At 39.6% G+C, this 12,548-nt stretch overlaps 1 protein-coding gene across 1 annotated transcript in view; it reads left to right on the plus strand.

Annotated features, from left to right (window-relative positions):
• LOC137276936 (lachesin-like) overlaps positions 1-12,294 on the plus strand; it is a 53,984-nt gene extending 41,690 nt beyond the window's left edge. The window contains exons 3-8 of the mRNA XM_067808586.1: positions 559-763; positions 6,222-6,401; positions 7,160-7,288; positions 10,015-10,302; positions 11,016-11,297; positions 12,173-12,294. Of these exons, the coding sequence (XP_067664687.1) occupies positions 559-763; positions 6,222-6,401; positions 7,160-7,288; positions 10,015-10,302; positions 11,016-11,297; positions 12,173-12,294 (1,206 nt within the window). The remainder of the gene's footprint in view (positions 1-558; positions 764-6,221; positions 6,402-7,159; positions 7,289-10,014; positions 10,303-11,015; positions 11,298-12,172) is intronic.
• Positions 12,295-12,548: the final 254 nt, after the last annotated feature.

Here is a 12,548-nt window from a genome sequence, read left to right on the forward strand (position 1 = left end):
AGAGGTTTAGTGTTTGTCCTGTAGAAGGGTCAAGGTCAGCACTTCAGCTATGGAATAATGTACAGGAATGCCTCTCGTCATGCAGAAGAAGTGAATGATCTGTTCTATCTGTGGTGAAGGGTCCGCTTTTCGCGAAAACATGGTCCCATTACCAATTCGTGACACAATCACGGTCTCCTCCGTTAACAGATATATAAATTCTTACCGGTTTTGGTTTTGTTTTTCTAATGTAACATCTTAAAATGTCACTCATAAACATGTTCACATATATGCATGTTCAGCACTCCTTTTTCTCATTATTATGCTGGAGTTTCTAGAAACCAAGACATTATGTTGTACGTGCGTGTAGCTGAAAAGATCAAACGGAATCAAATACCCATCTTTGTCCAATTAGTGAACACTCGACAAGCAACTGATAGCTTTGATATATAAAGGTCATCTGAACGATTGTTCTCTCCTATCGACCGAGATTCAGCTACATAAAACAGCTTCTTGAAGGACACCGTAGGTTTATCATCTGTGTCATATACATGGATGACTTTTTTTGTGTCATTTCAGGTTGTATGGACCGACCAGTGGTCAACGCTTTTGACCTTTGAAGATCGACGAATCATTGATGATGAACGTTTAAGCGTTGAGAGGCCCTATACTACAGACTGGAATTTGCATATCAGAACTGTGAGGCACAACGATCAGGGCATTTACAACTGTCAGGTCAATACAAGTCCGGTGAAAATTAAGACTGTGAATCTTAAAGTACAAGGTGAGATAAAGTGACATGTTGTATATTCGCAATATGCGAGTATATGAGCTGCGGTGAGCTTAAGGTCTGTGGTTCGGGCAGATTATTCCAGCGGTTGGTTGGATGGTTGGTTGGTCGGTTGGTTATTTGGTTGACTGGTGAGCAATATTCCATCTATATATGGCACTGGTCTGTAAATAATCCAGCCTGGACCAGACAACAGCATCAAAAGCTTGAGCATCGATCTACGCGATAGGGATACGGTGCCATGTGTCAACCAAGCAAGCGAGTCTGACCACTTGATCCCGTTTGTCACCTCTTACAAGTCTCAGTTGCTGAAGACCAATTCTACCCCGGATCTTTACAGGTAGTCATACCTGACGTTGAAAGAAGATCCATTTTGTTACCATGTGCTCAGTATTAAGGGGATAAAACGATTATTGGTTTGCCCATTTTCTGAATTGAGTGTCCATGATATAGTTTCACTGGAATAGCCGTATGACCTCGGTAATAGTACAGGCACCTAGCGGCACAAACGCTCACACACAGACACGCAAACGCTCACTCACACTGTCCGAAACAGGTGTAATCTTGATGCAAGCCACTCCCTATTATCTCACATGACTTCGTAATGAAAACCCTACTTTGAAATTCTCCTTGGATCAGTCTTGGGTTAGTATGTAGGGCGAATAAGTATTGCCACTGAAATACATCTGGATCAGAAACTGATCATGTGTATTGCAGAACTGTAAAGAGGAAGTAATGTTTCACACTCTGAAAAGCTAACTTGTATACCTAACTACAATCTGTTGTTATGGAGCTGACTTTTACAAGTATACTTTCTTAATTGAAAAAAAAAAATTTTTTTTCACATGAGGATTGTTGTTAACTTAACCATTTGACCTGCATGACTAGCTAGGGTCGGTGTGTTCAGGCATGCGGTTTGACGGTGTCACTAATACGGAATGGTTAGTACCAACCGGTCGTGGATCATTTCCTTTGTTGATGTCGTGTAGGTGCAAAATTCAATTAGGTTTCTCGTCAATAATTAAACTGATGTTTAACAACACGGCAGCAGATTAAATCACGACCTTCTATTGATAGCATGGGAGTGTGAGCAGCTCTTGAAAAAAAAAGACCTGCGTAATGAAGCTAGTAGTGGGCGCTGCAGGAAGAGAATGATCATTCCTTTGCAAAAGATCATAACTTCGTCAGCGATTCCTTTTGCCATAAAAGAGTGGGTGAGCTGGGTTTGACAACGCGTTTAGCAAGTCCAGCTTCGGCATTTCCACTTACTGTTGCCCAAAATTCCGAAACGGTGATGAACCTGCGATGATCTGGGTTAGAACTGATCTTCAGAACCTTATACCTGTCGTCAGAGGCGACTAACGGGATCGAGTGGTCAGGCTTGAAACATGCCATCACATCCTATTTGTGTACATGGATGCTCATGTTGTTTATCACTGGATCGTCTGGTCCGGATGTGATTATTTACAGATCGATGCCAGTAATATCAACATAGTTTAGTCCGATCGGTAAGGTTTTTAGGTTAGCCTTTAGGAAGACTTAAATGACACAGGCTGAACATGTTACAGTCGTGATAGACCAACCATCAACGAGGCAGGGAGTGAGTTCAATTTTACGCCACACTCAACAATATTGTAGGTATGTGGCCGCATCCTGTAAATAATCGTGTTTGGACCAGATAATCCAGTATTCAACGACATGACAATCGATATGCGCAATTGTGAACCCATGACATGTGTGAACCAGGGCCAAGCGCGATGGCTTAAATCATTCGTAGGATAGAATCAAAGTAATTGACAGGACCCCGGTGTAAGCAGTAACCTCCCTTTACACTGACATGCTAATAAGCAGTGTATGAAATAAGGCCCTCCCTCCCGACCGAGACGGATTGTCTAGATTTACAGCTAGCTAGCACACTATAGTCTGGCATTTATCATTATTATCATTATTTTTTTTTTTTTTATGTACCATCCATATGGGTAGATTTACCAGATCTTGGCGTCTGGTGTGGTCAAATCATTTTGGGGAAGATGACATGTTGAGGTTACCAGCCCTGATATCTGACTGGTTTTTTGGCTTATTTCGTACACTGCTGTATGAAGGAACTGACGGATGTAGCGAACTTTGACCAACTATGGTTATGCCGAATTCATGTAATTAATGATAAAATTCGTTAGATTTGATATACACAGTGTACTGTATATCATAACAACTGATACATTTGTGACGTACGCTGTCAAGAGTGCTGTTTTCAGCTGGGCTACACTTCTTTCTGCGAAACCGTGTGAGATATTAGATTTACCAACCTAGTAGATTGACCTTAGACTCATTATAAATTATCTAATATTGTCTAACAAAATGGGTGGGTACCCAATTCTGAAACAGCTCCGAATCCTCTTACCGCTCAAATGAGAAACATGTGACAGCAAGTACAGCGACTCAAATGTATTTCCTGCTGTAAGTGTGCACTACTCAGACGTGGTGCAATTTTCAAGTGTCCCCGGCCTCCTCAGAAGGCATGTGATGGGAAAAGCTTTCAAGTCTTGGTTAGACTTTCATTGTACATACGAGAGAGGATAAGAGTGAGGCGGAGTATTCAACAACCATGGTAGTGAATCATTAGTTAGGTCAAGTACCACCTCGAACAAATATCAACAACATCTGAGTGTGGTCTAGGTGTAATTGTGTATGTGCACATGGTGTGGGTCTGTGTGTGTTTGGGTGGATATGTGGAGGTGACAGTAGTCGGGATGTAGTGGTGGTGGTCGTGGTGGTGGTTGAGAGCGAAATAGGCCAAAGTGGCTAGAGTTGCAGACTCACCACGTTGGTGTGCCAAACGTGCATTTACGCATACATCTTGATGACGCTACCCTAAATCCTAACGGAGCCATGAACACTTGTTTGTGGACAACTGAAGCCACAACGCGCGCGTTATAAAGCGGATCAAAATATAGTCATCACAAAACTCGACAAGCGTGTCAGATAAATTGTCAAACACTGTTTAATACTGATAATGCGTATCATACAAAGATGACCGAATGATATCACGCAATCATCTCATAATTTTATAACTCAAGTGCCGTATTGTCTAGTCAATTAATTTGAACTTATTAGTTGAGCTTGAGCTATTCAGAGGTATGTGAGTGGAACTGGCAGGATACGAAAGCGTACAAGTGCTTGCTGTCAGTGTATGAACTCTCTCCTGTACAAAATCCTCATGCAAATGCATCGGTATACATATCCAAAGGAGAAAACTCTATCAGATCTGAGAAGTTGTAAGTTAATTCTAGTCAGTATTGCTCCATACTTACAGATTCAACGAGACAAGATTAATGAAGCACGACTCTTAAGCATAGTCATTGTGCGAATTCGAGCCGATCGACGAAATTTATTTTGACTACTGCGGCCTATGAATAGCTGATGGGGAGAAGGTTGCCATTCCAAGCCAATTTCATTAACTTGTCATTTACATTTGAGTCTTGTGAGGGCTTCCTTGTCCGTTATTGTTAACCCTAGGGTTGGTGATTACCTTACACTCTGGACGTTTGGAGAGGGTATGAGTGGTGTCAATCAGTTTTAATTGCTAATCAGCTGCAACCATGTGTCAATTCCACGATGGTTATATCGTGAAAACATCGACGTTCAACATTTACAGTTTATAGTGGTTATGTTTTTGTGTGGCAAGGGTAGCAATTAAGCTGAACTTAAATAGAGTCGAGGGGTTCCCTGCCTGACTAAGGTTGCATTTAGACTCACGCAGTTTGTTCATTTTCTTGTCACTACACGTAAACAACATTTTTCTATCTTTTAAGCGAAATCACGTTACACAAAATAGCTATCCAAAATAAAATGTTAAGCCATGCTCAAGGCCAGAATGATCTCGCTTGTGACACCGAAGAATAATTTAAATGTCAACTGTATTTGCAGTGAAGTTACAAGTTTCTGTTCTGCCAGAAAACGAATATTTTTGCATTTTTTAAGAATGTTATAGATAGGGGAAAATTTGGAAATTTATGGACGTCAACTTCTGAATTAGAAGAGAATTATGTCTGGATAAGGAGTAAGTATATATACTCCCAACTGTCGTGCTGTGCCTATACCACGAAATGTCGTAAACCTCATATTGCAGAAGTCGACATAATTACCAGTTTTGTGTGTCCCTTCAAAATATGATTCCAAGACTGTTGCAGGCTGGCGTTCTACTACCTTAAACGTGGCGCACAGATTTAGGGTCATCGGTTATTTTGATATGACTCATCCCAGCGCCTGTCCTTTAGCCATATTCACTCGGGACGATCCTGATCCTTGTCTGATCCTTATCTTTTTCACAAATCTCAGATGCCACTTTTATCTCATGGCTGTACAAGAACTGTGTATGTTTCTCCATGTGGTAGCGAGCACATAGACACGAAAGACGAAGAAATAGTAAGGATGGTCAAATAACTAATTCCTTGAGGGAGTGACAAACTGTATCATTGATTATACCCTTCGGGATTGACATTACACTTTGGGTATCCCACTTCGATAGACAGACAGATTTAATTTGTTGCGTGGCCATGAGGCCAGAAGTACACAATTTACACAATTTTCTTATGAGAGCTGCTGTGGAAACGATATTGGTACAAACATCATAAAACGTTATGGAGTTTATTTGCAAATACAGCTGGGCGAAAAATAACATTTACCTTTTACTTATTAAGTACATTTACAATAATTTTGTGTTTTGGCTTACAAAACAATATTGGGTTATATATTTGCTCCGTAAATCAGTATAAACCGGTCATTGCATTAGTACACGGTACTCATCCTCAACAAGGCGCAATATGCACACATACCGACACTGTTATCATCATGTTTTGATCTTTTATGGGTTTTTACAGTTAGTTTACAGAGGCCACATCTGAGGTTTGTAAGAGATATGTGAAGTTGTATTGAGGGTAATACATCTAAATATGTTCCACTAACAATGTCATTTCGAAACAAACATGTTTCCTCGATTAAAGCAGGAATCATTTTTAAATGACCATTTGCCGAAACTATTTTGAGAAGAAGCGCTGACATTAAATAGGGGTATTTTTCAATAGGTGACAATGGTAATACTGCTCTTAGCAATACTGAAGCAATATTACGAAGGGGGACACAAGAATTGTGTCCCCTACTCATCCCAAGAATGGAACCCGGGTCTGCGGCTTGACGAGCAAACGCATTTACCATTACGCTATCGAACCGCCAGCTTTTCATTCGGTCTCCATTTGTGTTGCATCCAATTCCTTCCCCATCCCTCAGTTATAGGGACCTAGCACCTAGATCCTGTAGATCTAGGACACATTATTCATATAATTCCATGTGCATTGCATGGAACGTTATCTTCAAGAGGAATGTTAATGTAATATTTCTCCTGTTAAGCATCCATGCTCGTCATTTAGTAGTTTGTAATTCGCTCCTGTTTCAGTACCAGCAGAAATTATTAACAAGTTATCATCAGATGACGTGACTGCCAGGGAGGGGGATACTGTGACGTTGGTATGTAACGTGACGGGTATCCCTATGCCAACGGTCACGTGGCACCGTCACAAGTCGTTAGAGAAAGATGACGTAGAGAAAGAGAGTGAGTTCTGCCCTGGCACTAATAGTAAGACATCTTGCGTTGCGTTTTCTCATCATGTCATTTTATTATTTCTGCGTCCATATCAAGCTACATTTCTACACATAAAAAATGCCGATGGTATCAATATGCAAAAAGTTCCGATTTCAGCAAATGATAATATGACGATTGAAAAACAAACATAATCCGTATCAATCAAGGAGAACAACCTTTTTGTTATATTATCATAACAGTAATTAAGTTAAATTGTCTTAGTAAAACTGATTGTTCGATATTCATATGGCAATGATAATTTAAGATTCGGCACACATCGGCACAGTTTATGTTTAGGTTTAGTATGTTGCGGTGCAGAATAAGATATAAATAACTGAGGATGTTATATTATTTTTGCATTAAAGTATCTGTAAGTTGTATATAAGCCCTGGATTATTTAACTGTCCATTCCGTAATATTAGACGTTTCCAGGCTCTGATTCTATTGCAAACTGATATGTTTAAATTTACGCCTATGTCCTAACACAGCATTGTTGTTAATGAAACATTTCCTTGTAACAGATTTCCAAACTTGTTCTAAGCCATATACACTGCAGCTTTTTTGGAAAAAAAACTTCAAAGTTATAATTGGATGTATTCGATATAGATCGTTTTGTATGAAACATTTTTGTTCAAATACCATAATTTACATTGCACATGCGACCGAGAGCCTTTCATTCCGGAAAGGCTTTACGAATCTTTTAATCCATAAACTTCAAACGTTAAGATGTGAGTTATTTTTCGATGTTCCAGGGATCGGCGTTAGCGGGGAAGTGCTGATCATCCATAATGTCAGTCGATATTGTGGAGGGACCTACGAATGTGTTGCGTTCAATGGCGTCCCTCCTGCCGTAAATCGGCATATCAACGTAGCTGTTGAGTGTGAGTAGTTTTGCTCAGGTGCCGTAATGGTATTATTGATTTTCTTAAGTGTGCTTGTAACTCATAACTGGCAGGTATATGTGTAATATATGAATTTACTAAAACTTCAGTCTCTTTGGTATGTACATCATACCCCTTTCATGTGAAGCGATCTGTCATTTTCGCCATATGCGTTTCTTAACATATCAAAAGCATGCGAGTGGACATAAAGCTGAGCGCCTCTGCAGAAGTTTACTTGAGTATATGGACACTGGACGTCTTTGACATGAGATGCCTGTGGTCAGGGAAACCAGGGACTGGAGATTATCCAAGCATTGAGGAAGTTGATGGAAGTAAAAATTAATTTGGGGTATCGATGAATCAGTTTCGGAACAGAAAAGAAACATTTGATATAAGAAAGAAAACAAATTGTCCTGCACTGTGCGTAGGTTCCAGAAGAAAGTTTTGACGGTATGAAAATCGTCGAGCACATGTACACATTGCCATTCTTAAGAAAATGCCATACAGAAATTGTAGGTATTGCTTTGTTCCTTGCTTTGTCAAGATCAGATCAGATTTAAAGATCGCCATGGCGTCACAATATATGACTGTAAGTCCTTCTGGTGCCTAAAATACACAGTTCTTTGTACATCATGATAAGGGTGTACATTAACATGTCAATATGATGATGTATTTATGTGATCGTTGCATTGTGTACCATTAAACTACATCCGAACCGTTTGTGAAATGGATGCACGATGTACACCGTGAATGACACATGCTTGGAAGTCGCTCATTCTTTTGCTTCTTTTTTTATCACAGATGTGTAAAATTCATAGTATGCGATAAAGGAAGATAAGAATGCAAATCATTAATACCCATACCAGAATTCAAGTGCGTATCTAAATGATTTTATTTTTTATATTGTATAGTTTATGCATTTCGCTGCTGCTACAACAATTCTCTCCCACATATTTTATTGGGTGTCAATAACTGAGCACAACGGTTTTTGGAAAATAGTATATTTTATGTTTATCGGTTTCAGGGAATAACCATGTAGAATGTTAATGCAGAAACCTATGCATTGCGTGTACATACATAACACACGAAAACTGAACTGATCAGTACACATTTGAAAATATCGGTAAATGAAAGCCGTTCCACGCCATATTCAGTGAGGTTACTAGATTACCACAATGACGACATTCGACAAAAAGGGTTCTGGCAGCATTAGCATCGATACAAGCTGCCAGCGAATGACAACAAAACCACCCCGTTGCACATTGAACCTCCAAGCCTTATCAATCAGCTCTAGCAATAAGCATGGGTACCTTGGAACCATTCTGGTCCGGAATGTCAAAACTTCTAGAATGCTGATGAAACAATTTCCAAAGGGGTGACAAGGAGCTGAATGATAATATATGAAGTTAAAGTAAAGCTCATTTGCAAACTTTTCCTAGACAAATGTGCACATGTTCGGTAACAAAACTGAGCTTTAAATTTTCTGTTGTGAATAATCAATGGAAACTCTCTTCATTTCCACCATGTTATCTTGTTATGATTCATAAGACACGCAGGCTTATGGAGACAGCAAAAACCTGTAATAGAATCAGCCATGTTGATCAGGTGTCCCTTGAAGAAATATTCGCTAAACTATGAACTTCTTCGCTTCATACTTCCAATGCCGCTGGATAGTTTGATAGTTTTTTCACTATTTCCCGCAAAAGTTGCTGTGTGACAGCTGTTTTCAAGAGCCATTGGTAACTCGTTCTTTGCCAGCGAGATGGGAAACCTAGTTAGTGCCCTTTATATTCTACGAACTTGCTGAATGTCTTTTTGCACAAGGCAATTATGCTTCCACGTGCAGGCTGCTATCGAGACGTTACATAACCCGCGACAAAGTAAAGGATGTTGCAATTTGGTGTTAAGTGCACTTTATTGGTGTCGGGCCAGGTGACTCCATATCGCTTCCAAAACGTTAAAGTGATAATTACTTCAAATTCATACATGATCACACAAGGAGTAGTCACTGTAACGTACAGTGGAAATAAACTGACGTATACTGCATTTGTTAAACATTTTGTACTGGAAGCGGCCTTTGCACAGACTGACTACAACTGGAGCAGGACTTCGATATGATGAACTGTGCATTCAGTTGTACTCCAGTGCTTGTGAGAATTCGATGAACTTTGGAGAATATTTGAATATGCGAAGAATTGTTTTGCATTTTTATTAGTTATGTTCCAACAATGTCAGAATTGTTTTGGCAAGAACGCAGTATTAACGTATGTGTATAACGCTGGTTTTTGGACCTCAGTGGTTGAAGGCTCCAAGTAGTCCAACACAAGTCCCACCAGACACTCGAAATAGCAAGACAAAATTAAAAATATAATCAGAAAAAAAATTAAAGATATATTTGTTAAAGAGATCAATGTCATAGATGCAATATCTCTTGACCACCAAGGGCATTTTAAGCATGGCCACGTGTCCAACGTGGAGCATCAACTTCAACATCATCTATATTTCGCCGCAATGGAAGCACTACGCCTCTGCTATGTCATGTCATAGCATGTTGCACAAATTAATGTTCCAAATTGTTGTCCAAAGTATCTGTCACTCGTATACCTTTTCCAGGCTCCATAACTAACTTGTAGTTATGCTACAGCTGTGTAACAAGCACTGATTCCACGTTTCGTTTCGTCAACCATATGCAACGATATACAGAATAGTAACAATCCTATTTTCAGTCCCCCCTGAAATCCGGTTACCTAACAAAAGAATTAGCCAAGCACTGCGCAAGGAGACGATTCTGGAATGTATTGTGACTGCCTTCCCGCAGGAAATAACTATATGGACCCGAGAGGGTGTGCAAATAACTAATAGTTTCAAATATCGTGTGGAAATATATGCCGAGGAAGATCATACCATCATCCTCAGCTTAAGGATACGGGACTTGGACTACAGGGATTTTGGAGACTACACCTGCAAGGCGTCCAACAGACTCGGGCAAGATGAAGAACGAATGAACTTATATGGTAAGAAACCTTCTGTACAGGAGATTGATCTGATTTTTTCTCTCAAATGATTGTATAATTCTAAATAATATCAGTGTTGTAATACATTTACTGTCCTCGGAGGTTAAATTGTTCGTTTAATTTCGCTGTATAAATAGTGTTTGGTGCACCGAGCTGAAATGTGAATACGAAACAAGACCAACATCGTATAATTTGACATCAGAATGGTATTGCCATAGAGCAAATATAGCCAGTTGTCATGGTCATCTGACATCTTAATATTCCACTGTAAGAATTTAATATGGCAATACATTAGGTTTTCACAGAATGGAACGGTATTATAACTTATTGCTTTCCTTGTTTCAGTTAAATGATTGTCTATCCATCCACATTCATATATGGATATGTTTGTGTGTGGTTAACCAAATAAAGATTTCCAAAAATTACGTTTGAATTTTTGTTCGGTTGACATGTTGAATCGTTTAGTCATGTATTCATACTAAAACGTAGACACAAATGTTTCTCCTATTATTCTTTGTGGGATATTTGAGGTAGGTTAAGACTTGTATCTCTATTCTATAAATGACCACAACATGTCCAGAACGTTAATGTGCGTGGCATCCCTTAAGTGTCCGCAATGATGTGTCGTGCATATTGTGTATGTCCTCGCTCACTCATGTATAATCTGAGATCTGACAAACTGAGCGGTACAATGACTGATCTGTATATTTCAGAGCATTTTGATCCCAAAAGACCCACAACAACACTGATTCCGACAACCACACCCTCAATGTCAGATGTTACAACGGTCAGCTGGAAGTACACTCGGACGTATCCGCCCGAGGTTGATTCCAACCCAGGGAATACCGTCATCATTCAGCCCGATACCATCCCCCGACCCACACAGATCCAGACAGACCAAATACCCACGGGTAATCAGCATTCAGACCCCCTTATACCCCAGCAACACAGCAGTGTCTCCAACGGCTTATGCACGGGCAGTTTCCTGCCTGTTTGTAGGTGTTTTGCTGTTGTCTTGTCCCAAACTATCAGCCGTTGTGTACTTCCATACCTAGCAGTAGCTGATAGCCCTAGCTTTCTTTAATCATACCGTACAATTTATTGCAATATCATCATTTCGTGAATGCATTCTTCGTGGTATAGTTTTCCCATCGAGAAACATTTGGAAAAGGCTTATTCCCAAGGGTCGCTGTTTCAAATTATGCTGAAGATAATCAACTGGAACATTCATGTTAAAAGAAGCGGTCATAAAATTTGGTGGCCTTTTTGTACCTTCAGAGCTGCTTTCAGGTTCCTTTTTCGTTTTGTCCAGTCATTGTTGCAAGAAGTCCTGGTCAAGACTAATCATGACCAACACCCGCTTACACTGTTACCGCTTACTTGTTAAAAATTCCATCTTATCTTATGATAGAAGTAAAAGGAAGCATATGGGACAGTCATGCTTTAACAACATTGTTTGATACTGTTGATTGATGTCCGTTTACTTTGTGTAATATCAAAGTGAGGGTATATTTGGTCTTCATCAATGAAGAATAATTTTCAGTTGCTATTACAGGCAATGATTGTTTTATTTCACCAAGTATGTTACTATGTATTCACATAATCACCCACATAACGTGATATTTCCTTTAACTGATCTTTACTTCTCTTTGATCGATATGTTGTTCCGAACACGAGTCCTCTTCAGTCCACTTGAGGAAGAGTTGGCACTGATCGTTAACTAACTAATCATTTCGCAATATGCTGGTCGACTGTGTGGAAAATTCATTAAGTTTTGTTTTAGATTAAAGTTGTTATAGGTTTTACATCCGGAAATTCCAAACCTGATGTTTAGGTAAAATAATAATACCAACCGTTCTGTCTGTTTCAGGCACTTCCGGTCACACACTGGCGTCGAAAAACGCCGGATCGTGCTGTCAGTACTTCGTTTCATTTCTTGTGATAACCAACACGTTGACTTTTTTGTACCACATGGGAGTCGTTGTTTCATGATGTTTCATTGGAATGTATTTGACTACCCTCATCTGTCAATGCTAACGAAATGATGCATTATGGGAAAAATAGACGCTATCGCTCAACGGAATGTGTTATCAAAATGAAATCATCGTGTGAGTTGCGCACGTTACGAAGGATGGTGTACACAAATGCATGTCTCCGAAGACATAACTAAAAACTAGTGGGAACAAGCTTAACAAGACATGACATGACATCATCGCCGAAAGACAAGGTCGTACATTAAATCGACT

This window comes from Haliotis asinina, chromosome 3 (assembly GCF_037392515.1).
Source record: "Haliotis asinina isolate JCU_RB_2024 chromosome 3, JCU_Hal_asi_v2, whole genome shotgun sequence".
Lineage (NCBI taxonomy): Eukaryota > Metazoa > Mollusca > Gastropoda > Lepetellida > Haliotidae > Haliotis > Haliotis asinina.